General features: G+C 30.6%; 1 protein-coding gene across 4 annotated transcripts; it reads right to left on the reverse strand.

Moving 5' to 3' along the window:
- Positions 1-758: 758 nt before the first annotated feature.
- Positions 759-17,431, reverse strand: LOC117112706. 4 transcript variants are annotated; one of them, XR_004446077.1, is made up of 2 exons: positions 11,407-11,495; positions 759-1,836 (listed from the first exon to the last, which is right to left on the reverse strand). XR_004446077.1 is itself a non-coding variant. In XM_033255846.1 (2 exons), exons 1-2 carry the CDS (start codon positions 17,317-17,319, stop codon positions 1,588-1,590), a joined length of 267 nt encoding a protein of 88 aa, XP_033111737.1. In that variant the 5' UTR covers positions 17,320-17,431; the 3' UTR covers positions 1,573-1,587. The 4 variants fall into 4 exon arrangements, 2 of the variants coding, with proteins under 2 accessions (XP_033111737.1, XP_033111736.1); XR_004446078.1 differs by lacking the exon at positions 11,407-11,495 and adding an exon at positions 10,529-11,116; XM_033255846.1 differs by lacking the exon at positions 11,407-11,495 and adding an exon at positions 17,302-17,431 and having other exon boundaries at positions 1,573-1,836.
- Between the last annotated feature and the right edge of the window lie 294 nt (positions 17,432-17,725).

Below are 17,725 nucleotides of genomic sequence, written 5' to 3' on the forward strand. Positions count from 1 at the left end.
ATTTGCATAATTTCCATAAACAGTGACCGATCTTCAAGATTCACGCATGAAAGCTGATTCTTTGTGTATGGCAGTTACTTTGGTATTAATATCATTCTTGTACATATAATTTTAATGAAAATAGAAACATTTTCAAACAAGGTAACTGAATTTTTTTTTTTTTTTAATGTAGAAGGGCAAACCTGTGTATCGCTTATGTTTGGTTTTTAATTCAATTTTCACACAAAAATTACTATAAAATTATTTTCAGCATAAAAATGTGAGGCGTTATTTCCCTGTTGTTTCATTAGAAAGACATGAGCAAAATTTTCAGGTAATTTCGGAAATGAACATAGTCGACACAATGTCTCAGTCACGTTTTCAACTTGGCAAAATAGTGAAGATAATAATATTAATATGTAAAATGCTCTTGCATCAGAAATGCAAAGACAGAAGTCTATCTGTAAAATAAAAGAGTTTTAATGAAAAAATAAAAAATACCAATTTTATTCATACATAAATGTATGAGATAAGTTGCCAGGTAATTTCACGAATGATACAAAATTTATGGAGAAATATGCACTAAAGATAATATTTATATTAATACATATATATTGTCATAATCAGAAACTTATGACAGAAATTTTATTTAAAGATAACAAAAAATTTATCAAAATATAAAAAAAAAACCAAACTAAATTAATAAAATTCATCTGCCTTTAATAAAGAGATTGCAACAGTGTAATAGATATGAAAAGAAACATCTTTATAAACCCAGACATAATAAGTGGTATTGATCAACCCAATTGGCTATACCATATCAGGTAATTACTTTCGGAAATTATTAATGAATCATCCTCATTGTTATTAATATTTTATTATTTTATCATTCAATTCTTTGTGGACCTACATAGTTTGGACGCAAATTTATGATACTAACAATGCTACTGATATAGAAAATGTTGTTTTTTATTTTCCAGAGACAAAGAGAGTATTTGAAACAAAAAAATTATATAATTGGATGAGTACAAAGATACTAAACATTGCAAAAAAATGTAATTTAAATTAACAATCTGGCAGTGAACATTTTGTATAAACAATTTATGCACATCCAATTAACTTTAAATTTACATGTTTTACGAGTCAAATGACCAGGAGGTATATCTAGTTACATGAAAAATGCTGGCATTGTATTTTTTTAATCCTGGTACTATGGATTTGGAAAACATTGCATAAAACCATGTCCGGTTGTATAGTAAATCAAGACAAAAATTGGTGACATTCAATAAATAAGAATCTTCCAGGTTGTCTTACTCCTTTAAACTTGTACTACACTCATACGAGTACACTTCAAAATGATCGTTATCCCTGCAATGACCTTTACCCCTGCTGTACATTCACTACGGTCTAAAGTACATACTGTAACATGGTTATTAAAAAGTAAACTGGTTTAAAGCAAACAAAACCCATTTAAACACCTTCATTGGTTTGATATGCAGCAGCTGTGAAATGGAATCCTATTGGCTATTGTTCCATTCCAATTCTGAACCAGCTGTTACGTCTACTGGAAATAGTATTCAATACTATTCAGTTTTAATTCAAAAATTTTTAAATTTTTATAACATGCTGTAATTTCCATACCTGATAGTCCACTGTCGCTTCTTTCTCCGAGACAGAACCCGTGGCGAGGGATTTAAGTTTGTCGCGTGTTTTAGCTTTCTGCCGGTAGCAGAATATTGCGAACACAGCTAGCAAAACTCCAAGAATACATCCAACGAGTATTAGCGTTAGTATGATCAGGGTGGGATTGTGGTTGTCGCTTCTCTCAACTTGCGGTGTGTGGATTTTCGAAGATACCTGAAAAGAACAAGAAGTGGGAGCATATAGTTATAATACAAAGAGTAAAAAAAAATATACCTAAAAACAGATGTCTGACGAAATATTTAAAATTCAACATTCTATGACTTTTAACTTAATCATGCTGAATATATTTTTTATCATATTTTCCAAACATTAATATAAAAACATCTATAATAAATTCATTGATAGGGTCAGAGTTTGCAAAGCATATGGTGTTCCTGGTAATAAATATTAGTATATAGAATGCTATTATTGGATTCAATTAGAGTTTTATAACCTTATGCTTTTAAAAACTACTATAATAGACGAACAATAGTAGACTAATTACAAATTATAATTTAACCTATGTCAAAAACGATGTAAAATATAGTATCTTCTACACTTATAATAAAATTATTTAATCAAAATTTAATTAAAATGACACCATCTTGACAATAAACTGATCATGGGCATAGAGATAAAGACTATTTTGATGACAGTTTATTATTTATTGGCAGCAGACACTAGTAGAAAGGAAACTTTGGTTTGAGAGTGCTGCAGTCCACTAGACAAAGTGGTGCTTCACCTTCTCTTTACATATAAAAGCAGTGTCCAGACTCAAATTTTGTATGATACAGTATGACATGCCTAAATATGGTCATAATGACATCACATAAGGACCATATACAGGCACAGCATGTCTATAAATGGGCATACAATAACATTTTGTCTAAGAAAATTTTATAAATCTGGATAGGACTTCACTTAAGGGCAAATTTTTAGGTTTTCTTCTTGTATTCGTATTAGAAATGTTACAAAATTATTATTTTATTAAGGAGCAGTTCTTGGGTTTATTGCTCTGTATTATCTCATTACTGTTTTAAGATGTAAAACTAAGATTGATTGCTCATTAGCAGAACAAATGCATGTGAATTATGGTGCAATATTATCGATCGTAATTAAAATACTCATTTTTTGAGTTAAAAAATCAGAAAGTTCAGGATTTAACCAATTTACAAATTACAGTCCACCAATACGAAAAACCAGATTTCTTTATATGGAAATTTAAGAACTGATTTCAATTAAATATAAACTAAATCAAAACATACAAATTAATGATTTAACAATGAATGAATGAAAAAATTCTAACTATGCTGTCATGAGATGCTATAGCGCCCTCATTATGTTTCGGTGGATACACGCCGACGGGTAGCCATGATGTTTTTGAACAAATAGTTCTAGTTGAGTTTATATGATTGTTGTTTCTTTCATTTAACCAGCCTACAAATCGAGGTCTCAACACCCAGAGAATATAGCATATGCTCTCATCGCCGCTGTTAAACCTAGAACCTATCTCTACATGTTTTTTAATATGAAACATTCTGAGTCACCATAATTACCATACGGTATCATTAACCATAATCAAACTTTCGGTACACCATTTGTTATAAAATATGGTTCTGTGAAAAAGTATTGGTTTGTGGAATCAACGTTAACGATTAAATTAACATTATTATAATATTACCAAATGTATTACAGCGCAGGCATTTTAGGCATTGTTGCTCAGCGCAAAAAATTAACCACACGCAGCTACCCACAATAATGAATAATGCAGCCAGATGCCAGTCTGAATTCCCAAATGAAAAGGATTATAGTTTTAATTCCTGCGCCTTCATACAAATTAGCAAGTGCACTATGTGTTTGTTGAGAATAGGGCCACAAAGGATTGTTCTTAGGATAAGTACAAAGTAAAGTAACGGTTATTGGGGATCGGTACTAGATGATCCTAATTTAGAAACAAAAGAACATGAGCAGCGAATTTTTGAATGTTGAATTTTATAGTGGTAGATGTTGAAAATTTCAACACTAATACCAATATTTTATTTTGTGCGTGTTATTAATAACGAAAATAACAGGGTAAATGATAAACAAAAATATCATAATTTTTGTTTACCTAGAGCCAATTTCTGGCCGTTCTTCACAAGAGTATCAACAGATATTGGAATTGCTTTATAAAAATCTTCTATTCGAAAAAAAAAAAACTGTACAGAAATTATTTATATAATTTAGAATTAAGCATTAATTTGCGCTCTTGTTCCCAGATTCTTTTGCTAGTGGCAAGTTTCTTTGTCTTCAAAATCAATGCATATTATTCTGTTGTGACTTCTTTGTGTCGTAAATGGTTAGTGAAGACAAGAGGAAAAATGGAGCATGAAGTGCACAATACATCTCATCAAAAATCTCAAGATAACTATTTACTGATATCATGTATGATAAAATCGTGTTTGAGTAAATGCACTGGTAGCGACCATTTTTATGAAATACGATTGTTTCTCGAATGCATGTTACTGCTGTACAATTCTATATGGTTGGTTGTATATAATATTGCACATATTTTTTTCAACAAAATACTCCTACACAATTATTCAAGGAAAAAAACAGATTCTTGTAGATATTCTATCACAAGCTAGTTTCTCACTTAACTTCATTAAACTTTAATTGAAAAATATTATAACAGATCACTGAAATATTTAACTTGTACGAGTCATTATTTAATTAAAAATAAATATAATTATGTTAAATTACTAATTATATTTTAATGAGACTATATATTTTCTAAAATAGTTAAAATATTTAAATTGTACAAGTCAATATTTTAAAGATAAATAAATTTAATAACATTGATAAGACTATAAATAAATTTTCCCTGAAATTTGCAATTTATTTTAAAGTTTAATAAAATAAAAATAATTTATAACATATTAAATAAATTGTTTTTGTACAGTAATTAATTTTGCTATATGGTAATGTTTCAAAATGAAGTTTTGAAAAAAGGAAAGAATGAATGAACGAATGAATGAATGAATGAATGAATTACCAAACTTCTTAATTAACTGGCTAATGCAAAATTGGGTAAAATTTGTCAAATCTGTATTAGCATCTGACATCTGAGCCTTGATTGAATGGTAAAAAGACAAGTTTTAGCTTCTAGGTATACAGAAATAGAATGCTAAGAGGTTGATAGCTGACATTGACAAAGAATAAAAACCTCCTTGAATAACGAACTAAGACGACATTAATGCAGTTAAGAATTACTATCAGAATTATATGCTGTGTACAAATGCTAAATGAGCATAAATCTATATGCTAGAGTACCAAGGTGAAACAGACAAAGAGCGAGTGTTCGTGTGTTCGTGTAATGTTACTCAAGCGATGCTAGCAGACAACCTGTCCAATCGCGAATGATTTTCCAAAATTGAGTTATCAGGAGAATCTTTAGATGAACATATCACTCGCTAACAACTTGCCGAAGGGTCATACGGTAAGGTCGTTCTTTTTCAACCGTCAACGTAAGAACGCTTATAGGTCTCATTCATCAGGCTTGGCATCCGCGTAATCCAAATTCTCATCTTGTACATTACCGTATGCAAAGGTCACAAATGCAGGTCATAATAATTCAATTACGTTCCACAAACAAACTCATGGCCTGGTTTAAAAAAAAAAAGATTTAATTCCTGTATACACTAAAACTACATCAGTGGTAGAATCGTGGGATGTGGATCAACCATAATGTCTGACAGACAACGAGGATCTCTAAATCTGCACGTCCATCTGCAACTTGCAAGTAATCTACTTTTTTTTTGTTAATGTCTTCTGCATAAGAAAATTAATCTTGCTGTAAATATCACACTTTAGTATCCATTTTTGGAATCCACAGACTGTTTAGAAATCTTCAAAAAGGATGCACTTTACAAAATGATAATGATAATAAATGTAGTTTGGAAGTTTTCAGATGTTTTGAATATGGACTATTGTTTTTCAAGATAACTGTCATTATGTGACAAAAAACATTTTTTGAGATGTATTTAGCAGATGGAATGACAGCACAATATTTTTCAATAGAAAATGACAATGGAAGACATTTAAGAAAGACAAAATTGTACATAATAATAATTATATATATATATATACATATATATAATTATATAGTAATATAATTTTATTTTTTTCATCATCTTTATGATTATAATCAAGTAAACACTAAGCCTTTTTTTAATCAACTTTTAATATTGAACATACAAAAAATTAATCATAATTGCAGTCTAATATGTATTGACATTAGGTCTTTTATGATACGGGAAAATATTCACGGAGACTTCCGAGCTATAATTGGTTTTCAAATGTCCTTTTTTTTCATCTTACTGTGGGAAATGCATAATGAGTAAAACGGCTCCTTGATCCATAGATCTTGGCTATAACTTATAAACAAGACTGAACAAAAAATATAACCCTCGCTTGAATGGGCAAAGATGATGTGACTACAGAGGGGGTTCATCCATCTTAGCACCATTAATTGTCTGCGCAAAATGTAATAATAAACGCAGAATCTAAAAATTAAGCATCCGATTCCCAAATGCATCCGTAGTCATATACGGTAATTCAGCATGCCTCACTCTAAATGATTTGCCCATTATAGTCGGATTCACCTCATTCTTGGCCCATATAATTGTGACCACTCATTTCCCCGGGGTAAGAATATAATACTGCTAATTATCTACATGGAAAAAAATGGAATTAAAAATGCACTTACTGGGGGGAATATGACCAGGTAAATTAAGTGTTAGTATTAATTCTGTATATATGTGCTTAAAAAAAAAGCAAACCATAATATTGTTAATGATATATGTAGAAAAATAATCTAAAAATAACCAATAGCAGGTTTAGGTTGAGGTTCACAATTGCTGCAATTTGAGAAGTCATTTTAAGTGAACTATGTTTCAGGGTGTTTAGAGTTCCTGATGATGATGATGATGATGATGACCATGATTAGTTTATTCTAAATACTAACTGAATTTAAATATTATAAAACAAGTAGATATTCAAAATTAAATATATTTTAAATATAGAAAATATAGAACTATTATTATTATTTATTATTTATTTATTTTGTTGTTTGTTATTTTGCATTTTTTTATCCTTTTACCTTTGTCATCGTCTCACTTTTAGGTAATTGGTTGATTTGTACATATATTCTTTATTAATTCCTGCTTTTAATCCTTTAGGTTTTAGGTAGTTTTAAGTAATGTGTTTACATATTATATAAATTGTAAATTCAATTTAATTTGTTATTTAATTGTAAATTAAATTATAAATTCAGCAATTTTGCTGCTATTAGAGAAGTTTACTAAAATGAATTTGAATTTTAGAAATTCACCATATTTCTAAAATGAAACCTCAGAAAATTGTAATTTGTTTTTATACCGAGCAAACCAAAGCTAAGCTGCTCGTTTGAAGCAAATGTGATTCGGTAATTCAATTCTGCTTGCTTGTATGCGATATTCAGAATTACGTATTACATAGTATTCTATATGCAAATGAGGGCTGGAGAATTCCCGTGGCAATGCCAGAAAGCTTCATAAAATCTGGCAGGCTAAATTACCGTAGAGTTTGAATCGGCTAAGCAGTGGATCAAACTAGGTTAATTTGTTTAAAAATGCATACTAACAAACTAATCATTTTACAATAAGCATTGATTGGGCAACAAATATGATTAACTATGATAATTACTGATTAGATTTTTTTACCAATGTCTGATAAGAAACTGTCAGTTCTTATGATTAGAATAATTGTTGTGATGGGGAGAGATGGACAGTGAGAATACGATGCCGGTATTAGAGAAAGAAAATTCCAGATTAGAAGGGGGTCCCAGTTGTAAAGGCGCTTATTGAATGAGTGAAAACCAATTATGTATTATAGTACAGATGACCTATTTCTAATATTCTTATAAAGCATTTGACACTGTGTTCCATAACTACTGACATAAGTAATTATTGATATATACTGCTTCAATTATTTATAAAGTAATCAGTATTATGAATATTATTATGCTATAGTAATTTGTATTCATTAAAAAAATAATAATCTTTTTTCATTATTTCTGGTTTGGAAAAAATATTAAACATCTTATTGGTATTAATATTAATATGTTTGGTAACGTAGATATGATATAGCTAAAAGAGGATGTTCAGTTCATATGAAAATGTTAAATGAAGTGACTATAGGAAACAGTATCATACAGGACCCAGAACAAACAGGTTGTGGAAGAGTACATGAAACAAAAGAGCATATATGAAGAACATACAGAGACCAAACATATACAAATGAATAATGAACATAGGCCATGGCTCAGGCAACAAAAGGAAGGAAACAACACAAGCAGCAGAAGGAACAATCCAACTAATACGGTAGCATACAAACACAGACAAGACACAAAAGAACTTATTATAGGCAACAAAAGTGCAACATACTCAACAGTATAGATAGGCAATAGAAAAACCACACAAAGAACTGATAAAGCCTATAGTAGAGTCATTAGAACATTGTAGAAATACATGTATTAACAAAATGACAATGGCTATGTAAATGATAAAACTGACTCAGTTTAAATTGAAAAGAACAGTATTATAATTTTGATGAAACTAACTATGAATATATGAACTAAAAAATGTATCAACATAAATACCAAATCTGATTTATTTTTTTAATCTCTTGAGGACAGACAAGATTCTTAGAAGAGAACGGCATAGACGTATGATGTTTGGTTCGATCTTAAATGCTCAACAAGAAGCCTATAATAAAGGTCTGAAGCCCTACATAGGAAGTTTTGGAATCGTTAGTGTGTCCCAGGAGGTTCATCATGCGGCAATTTAAGCTGAAGGCGAAAAGCATTTACTGAGTGACAGTAGAATTCCACGCAGCAAACAGCGCTAAGTTAATGCGGAAGCCATTTTCCAAGTACATTACAGCGTCATTTGCTAATTCAAGTTTAACTTTAGCCATTATCGGGACCAGAGGTCAGTGTTAATGACCAACTAGCAAATACCATTGTCTTGCTGCTTTGACTTAAAAGCATTAACGAAAAAAATATTCTTGAATAAAATATCCGACAACTAAACCTACAAAATGGCAGCTTGTGGTCTAAATTTTGCCAACGAGCAACTTTAATCCGAGTGGTTTCAGCCTTTCAACTGTATCTAGCACTGCCTAGTTTATCATGCTTAAGTTAAACACAATTCATTTCAAACTGAGATAACAGTTCTTCATTCATCATTGATAATAATCAACAAAAAAGAAGAATTATTTTTAGCATCATCTGAAAGTTCCAATTATGGTAACCTAGAGGTGCCATGAATCAAAGAAACATAAACTCAGCCCATACTACTGAGGGGCTCGAGCGGCCTGAATCTATCAGCCAATACCAATATGGCCTCATCCAAAATAAATTTAGGGCACCTGGCTTATATAAATAAATATAATACTAAATTAATAAATACTGCTCGGAGTGATGAACAGATAATTTATATAATACTCTAAAATGACGAAGTGTGACAAAGGTAATATTGGCAGTAATAATAATTATAATACTCTGACAAATGACATATCTGAAGATTAAACCAACTTCTTTGAAAATCAAAAACGAAAACTGAGATGCATCGCTCGAGGCAATTTAACGTATTAAACAAAATCTCAAAACCTATAATAATCATCAAGACAATCATAAAAATCTTTTTGCAAAATGAAAATTGTGAAGTAAAAAATGAAATACTTGGTTTTGAGTTTAATATGGAGCCTATAAAGTTGAGTGTTGGATGTTCGATGATATGACTAATGTTTAGAAAGGTATGATAATCTATGAAATGTATGCTTCTCCAACGACAATAATCATTAAGACAACAAGAGACTAAAGGATATACCAATTAGATGGTTAATAAATATAGTTTGTAATAACATATGAAATGTTAAAATTGTTCGAAATGACATTTGAAAAGTATGCCATTGAATAGGACAGTACTTCCAAAATAATTTTTTTATAAGAAAATCTTGATGAACAACTGAATTGAACTGAACAGAAGCATTGTAGTACAGGAGAATACCTTTGTCCCAACCTTTGTTTTCAGGAAGCGAGGCTCTCTGACAAACAGGTGAAATGTCATGCATTTCAATTAAAATATCAATATGCTAATTTACATCTTATTTGCATATTGTATTGTTAAGGGTAGGGATATCATCTATTACTGATTTAGAGTTTAAACCAAATATAGAAACAGGATATGATAATGTTTGGAATCTGAATTAATAGGAAAGAAAGATAAATTGACAAAAAAATGTTATAATTCCATGATATAAGACACCTACAAATTCAATGAACATGAAGAAGAAAAAAAAATCATTTTTACGGAAATTTACATAAGATTTATTAGCTCCAAATTAATTTATATATATATATATATATATATATATATATATATATATAAATCATAACTTAATGCATTCAGGTTCAGGACTGGTGACTAAATGAATAAAATAAACATTGTTAGCATCTACCACCACCATATTCTTACTTCAAAATACTAATCTATTTTAATGAAAACATAAATCAAGATATTGCCATCGGGAAAATAATTCCCATTTGTGGATTCATTAACAAAGATTTGAATATTCATGAGACCCAACTCATACAAATCTACCAGGTAAAGGAACAAATGAAAATATACAGTAAGTCAAAGTAATGAAATGAAAAATCATTAATCAAGTTCTTAGATAGAGGGCATGAAACAATGAATTAAAGACTCTTTAATCAATAAATATCTTTCTTAGCGAAGAACTGGGACATCTATCAGCCAATAGGAGAGCTGAAAAAATGCATTACCTTATCGGATATTTGGTCAGTAACAAAAGCATATGATGGACAAATCTCACAGAATTTGAGTGATTCCGCACAACCAATGAATTTTACAGGATCACATTGAAAACTGATTTAACATTTTGATTAAAATATTACTTGAATGAAGATTGAAAAGAATAATTAAGCAATGTGTCACTGAGGCATTCAACCACACAATGGCCTGTGTCAAACAACTACCAAATGAACTGCAAGCACCAAACAAAGGCTAACAGTTGTAGTTTAGCCAATCAGAAAAACGGTTACTGTTTCCCTAATTAGTATTATAATCAGTGCAATCACCATTATTAACCCCTGAAATCATCCGTCACATTATAGTTGTTAATTCACAAAAAAAAAAATGTAATCAAATAAACACAAATTGTCAAAGATTGACAGTACTGCCCCATTAGACATAATTATTGAAGGTATTGAAGAGTTGAATGAATACTTAAGTGCGAAAAAAAAAAAAGTCATATAACTTAATAACTCAATTATATATTCAGTATAACGAAGAGCGGTTTTGATGCTTAATGAAATTATAGCTTTAGTATTAAAACATAACATCAAGTCAACATTTTGAAAGTGACACATTAAACAACCTTATTATAAAGCAGAATAAATAGAATTACCTCTAATCTGTTCCTATAGTACAACCAACAATCACAAAGCTGATTTGTATAAAAAGAAACTCCTAAGAATCACAAAATCTGAACAGACATGAACAAAGAATCTCAACAAATTTAACACTCACTGAAAAAATTGACCTATCTATTTAAAAAAAAAAAAAAATCTATGAACTTGGATAGCATCAGGCTCTACCCTCTAGCTCCCTACCATGAAGACAACTCCATTCTTGCACCTACCTATGTATCCGTGAGAGGCCCACATGAAATTCTGCTTCCATCCTTCTCCGTGTCTGACAATTACTATAATCAACCTACAACTGGCCTCACTTCTAGCAAAAGCCTACAATGTGAATGAATTAATTATGCAGATGGTACGCATCCTCCCATTGGTTGATTTCCATTCATTACCATAGCAACTTGCTAGCAGATGTTACAGATTGTACCTTTTGTTCATAAAAAAAGTTTTGTGCAATCACAGGCTGTAGCAAAGGCTGTGCTTTGTGTCGACCAATCAGATCGCTCAAACACAAGCCTGATAGCTTTTAATAAATAACCAAGAACAAATTAATATATTTGCCACATGTGGCATTTGCTATTCTACGTTTTAAGCTGTGCTAGTCTTTGTCCTGCAACACTTTTCTACATGCTTGGATATTAGGATTGACACAGAGGACCTTAAGCAAAATCACAAGAAACACTATCTTAAATTAACCCTAAAGCATGTCCAGCCTTGCAATCATAGAATACTTAACCCAATGTAAAATATATATAAGGAAAAAACAATTAGGTATATCAGAATCAAATTATTCTTATATCCAAATTTAATTATCCAAGATGTGTATAAGAGACAGGTACTTCCAAAATAATTTTTTTATAAGAAAATCTTGATGAACAACTGAATTGAACTGAACAGAAGCATTGTAGTACAGGAGAATACCTTTGTCCCAACCTTTGTTTTCAGGAAGCGAGGCTCTCTGACAAACAGGTGAAATGTCATGCATTTCAATTAAAATATAAGCTAGAACAAACCTGAATAAATAACCATAAAAATGTAAATAAAACTAACAATAATGACTAACATGACTAACAATAATTTTAATAATTATCAGCATCAGATTGGATTAGATTTCTTCAGTGAAAAACACACCAAGGTGAACTACAGACACTGTAAGTGGGTACTTCAAGTGGGTTCCCTTCTGGGTGTAAATTAGTAGGCATAGAGCAGGAGACAATCCCTGCTTATTTTTTTTCAAAGAGTGTACTGCATTCTGTAATTGGCCAAATGTAAGCCGCAAATATATGTCCATTTAACTGTTTTGCTCAAAAAGATTTACATCAAAATTGTCATTAAAAATAAAATTTCTTTCATATAGAAAATAAATATAAACCTAAAACTAACTTAAAAAAAAAATTTGATCCACCCAATTATGCCACAGTTAAGGATTGAATATCTCATTTTATGTATTATGAATTTTATTTGATTTTATAATTTGTATTAAACGAACCACAACTGTACTGGTTACATCCATGTTTACTTTCCACAACAAACGATGCAATGCTCTCAACATATTCATCCATTAGTGCATGTGTCATTGCACAATTCTTGTAAGCCATAAAACAATGGATTGTGGGTAACTAATTGCTAGTCGCGTTGTGCTGACATGCACTCATTTTACTTCAATTATTTGATCATCAGAATACAGAAATAGATAATACACAACGAAATATAGTAAAAAATAAATGAAGGTTCAGAGATTGTTACTTTAGCTGCGCCAGCTCTTATCCCAACAGATGTTAGTTAAATGGTTGGAGATAATCTATCCTATAAAAATTTGTGGAAAAGCTGTTGTTCTGAAAATCATAATATATATATATATATATATATATATATTTTTTTTTTTTTTTTGACTTGTTGAAAAGTAAAGCTGTGTTAGGCTTCTGAATTATTATAAATAAAAAAATAAAAATAATAACAGTAAATACCAACAACAGACAAAGAACATTACCGTAATAATCGTCAAATAACTTCATTTAACTTTTAGTGTAGTAAGATAATATCGAATCACCCTTATTATTGGCTTAACATGAATGAAATTTGATATTACCTTAGTAATAATCGTCACTGTGAATGATACTACAATAACACTCAAAAGCTCAAAACGTAAGTTATTTTAACATTAATAATAATCAGGGGCGGATCCAGAGATGTCCAAAATTGGGGACCGAAAAGGGGGGGAAGCGAAATTTGGGCCGATCGAGATAACAATGCCCCCGCGAAATTTTTGTGTTCTAGACGCCCGAAAATAACATTTGAGGCGTTGTGGGCTATCATTTTTTCTTTTTCTTTGTTTTTTTCTCTTTTTTTCCCCTTTTTTTACCTCCCAAAAGGGGGGGGCCCCTGATAATATGATAGTAATCAAAAGTATAAAAACAATAGTCATATTAATAGTAATCAGAAACAACGAAGATGATAGCAGGGATGACAATGATGACAAAATTAATGACAGTAGCAGTTTACACCTTTTTGGCAGGTATAGAGGCAGAAACCTTTAAGATTCTAATAAATTTTTCTATATAACAATTTTGAATTGTGGAGAGCATGTACCACTCCCCCCTTTTCTTACCCTCATTGCAGAACTGACAACAATTAAGAAAAGAAATCATTAGTATTCATCCCATTTATGGCATTCAAGCTAAACTTTAGATTATATATCAATCAGTACAAAATATATATTTTTGGAAACATGGGCCTATACACTATAATATTAAATTTTAAGTACATAAAAACTAAAACCAGAAACCAAATAACAATGTTGAAAAAAGTGAATCAAACTGTTGAATTACACTACAGGTCATCGGAGTTGCATCAATACGATTTTAAACATTACAAAAATAAAGGATTATTAGTGATAAATTATTCCTGTGTAAATAGATAATAAATTTTGACTTGTTTTCATAGTTCAAGATTTATAGTACAAGCCTTCTCACATCTTCACTATTGCCATGATCTGATGAATTGATGATCAGTCAATCAATCTTTCAATCATTTAATCAATAAATCAATAATTTTATTAATCTATCAATCTTTCCTCCGCTCGATCATGCACCAAAATCATTTGTTCAATTACTTATTTATATAAAATAAATCCTTGCCAATCTATCAGGGCTCATAGGTCTTGAACTTATCCCCAGTTTCTGTAGTGGATGAGAGTGTGACCCCTCCCCTGAGTGGAATGCTGGTCCACCTCAGGTTACTTCCAGCAACATGCTGGTACCATTGACACAGGTGGGTAGACTCAAGTTAAGCAGATAAAGCGCTTTGCTCCAGAACACAAGAGAAATGCACAGCAAGGATTGAAACCCCAACCTCCATGTTGGGAAAACAAACCATTCCCCACTGCGCCAAACCGCTTCCACACTAAAGTATTTATTTAACTACAATATGTAATAAAAAAAACCAATGTACGATGGCCCTTAAATATACTGTATGTTAAAAAAGGAATTAACAATAAAAGCTTTAAAATGGCTAAAACAGTTAACTGACTACGAAAATCATAGCTAAAGTATAGAAAAAATAGAGGGCATAGGAAAATTAAATGTACCAGCATTAATATTGAAATTCATTATAAAAATCACAGTAAAATATTAGAAGACATATTGTACAGGCTTTAAACCATTATGATAAGCACTAATGGCATTTACTAAAATTATCATTTGAAAAAAAAAGGAAAGATATTATCATAAAATTTAAATTTGACTAGGATAGCCTAATAAAATATAGCATAAATGTTAATTATTACGAAAACAGAAAGAACCCATAAAACCAAGGTAGACAATTGTTATTGACCCTGTCAAATATTTGTCAATGAATTTACTACTAGAGTATACTCTATCATCATAATATCAAAATTAACACTCGGAAACATTGAAACTACAAATTAATTATGTAAATAAAAATGCATTAAATAATTTAAGATAGTGTATTAGAAATGCTGGTAATTAATATAATATGTTATTATATAATTACCTATCTAGGGATACAATCATTGACAGATATCATTTACGCATGCATATTGAGAGTAATATTATTATTGCTGAAATCACTTCTCGACGGAGAATTTATCAACATCATTAGTAACTTCCTACTCTGAAGTCATTTTTTCCATGCAATTAAACAGCCCCGCAGTATTGAAAGCAACCAATCAATACCAATCAATAGCCCTGCAATATGTACATTGTTACCTGGTGTGCCGCAATCACAAAACATTTAATTAGTCCCGTCTTCATTAACGTACTCATCACATTTTCATTGACAAAAGCAAATGAGACAACAATGGGGTGTAACAGGGTAAGCTCTGTTACACACAGGTGATGCCATAAACTGTTAGTCAATTAAAAGAATTTCTGTATTTTAAATTTAAAAAGAAAATGGGTAAAGGGATTTTAAAGTCAATTAGGAAACATAAAGAGTTTTAATAGCGAGAGTGCTATACTATAATATAGGATTGTTCTAGTAGGGTGTACCGTATGCAGAAGTCTAAGGCTTGGTTGTATTGTTTTTGTTTTGTATTATCCGTGTATGGCAATACTTTCAATGTCATATACATTTTAATATTATTAATAATAAATTTTATCTTATATATGCCCTAAAAAAAATCTGCTTAAGAAATAATATCTAAAAATGAATTTTAAATATACAAAATAAAGGTGGTGTGCAAGCAAATACTAAACATAATTATGATTAACTATTTATTAAATTCAATCAGTAAAATTTGCATGAAAGCCAACATAACTTATTTTCAGTAGGATTCTAAAATGATGCTATAGAAAACACATAAACTAAAAAAAAAATAATAATAAACAGACATAGAAAATCATTATTAATGAAATCAGCTACAGAATACAAACATTCAAAGAAAACAAATTAAAATTTAACATATGACTCCTTGGTTACAACCATCTGTTCCACAAGTAATTTTTTATAATTTGATTTAAATATAATTTTAGTTCCATTTATGTATGACTGAAGAAATTTAAGTTACAAATCAGATAACATATAATGTATGGTTTAATAAGAAAACAAATCATCTAATGTTAGGTTATAAATTAGAAAAAAAATGAATTGAATTTTGTATTGTTTATTGATGGTACGCCAGAAGATATTGGCATTGCAGTTTGGATAAGGAAAATCTGATGTTTTGTTTGAAAGAGGCGAGGATTGTGCGAAGTGAAGAAGGAGGATGTCGTCATCAAAGCGCCTTGATTATCTACACGCTACGGGAGTGACCTCACCTGATATAAAGGCTTGGTAGCATTTACAGCAGTTGAAAAACAATTTCATGTTTGTTCAAGTAAAAATAATAATAACAATAATAATAATTCTGAATTTATATATCACAACCGCCAGGTGCTCCACACCAACATAAGAGACAAAAATAAAACCAATAACTAAATTAACTGAATATAATAAAGTCAAATCAAATAAAAAAAATCATTCCATAACAGTCATTGGATCTAACACTTATGGAAAATGTATCCTCAGTTCTCTAAGGAATCTTTCACAGTATTGCAGCCACAGGAATTGAACAGGGTACCAATTAAGGATTCCCCTGGGAAGGGGGAGGCTTCATGGATAGTGGCTTGTCGAGGGACATATATAAGTTGCCGAGAGAGCAGGGAATCAAACTCTGACCTTGAAAATAAACAAATTTAATTGTAACAGCACTACTAATTACTGCCATCATTTCAAATAGGTTTAATTATATAGAGCTATAGCAAGATGGTTAGGGACCATGCCTTATCATCCTTGAGCCTTGAGTTCAAATCCTGCAACCAACAGGGTATTCAGCTTTTGACAATATAACAAAAAACAACTGTTGTCAAGCCTAATATTAAGAATTTAATTACAGAATAATTTCTAAGCTTCTGCTGAATAGGGGAGGATTTCAACCCATGGTCCAGGATTTTGGAGGCAGGCATATTAATCACCTATGAATAGCCTTAACCAAAACAATGATTACAGTGCCATGTTATCAATTGAACAGTATGTGGCATGCAACAGACGCTTTTAAAAATCGTTATTATTATTATTATAGCCACTATAAAAGACAAAGACACAAAAACATGTTATACCTGTATGGCATGCTCCATGCACAGTTTAGCTGAAAACCAAATCCTGTAACATTTGCTACATTCGTAAAAAGCAACGAAACACAAGCAATGATACTAAGTGCGTGACATCTGGGACTATGTGCCACGTATTCCTCTCATTTAAAATATTAATTAATCGAGGATTATTCAAATAACGGCTGTATTTATCATTTGACTCTCGAATCCATCTGTTGTACACCGATTGAATCCAATTTGAATACATAAAATTTGTTAGCACAGTAATTATAAAAGTGAAATGTAATAGGAACGCTGGTGTTTGTTCATGTTCAAATGAGAGCATGTAAAGAGATATCAAAGAGAAAAACAAGTTTAAACAAATTCTGGTACAGATAATATAAAAAAAAATATATTTAGAAGACTACTTTCAGAAAGTGTGTTATATTCA

Source organism: Anneissia japonica, unplaced genomic scaffold (assembly GCF_011630105.1).
Source record: "Anneissia japonica isolate Jap-2015-1 unplaced genomic scaffold, ASM1163010v1 scaffold432_len584295_cov189, whole genome shotgun sequence".
In the NCBI taxonomy this organism is placed as follows: domain Eukaryota; kingdom Metazoa; phylum Echinodermata; class Crinoidea; order Comatulida; family Comatulidae; genus Anneissia; species Anneissia japonica.

Bases quoted from the DNA above. Each gene is read 5' to 3' on its own strand.
- LOC117112706 (XM_033255845.1), bottom strand. From the start codon at position 11,431: ATGTGGGCCTCTCACGGATACATAGGTAGGTGCAAGAATGGAGTTGTC. The intron at 1,837-11,377 runs GTAGGGAGCTAG...TGTTCTTTTCAG, and splicing joins AGAATGGAGTTGTCTTCATG to GTATCTTCGAAAATCCACAC.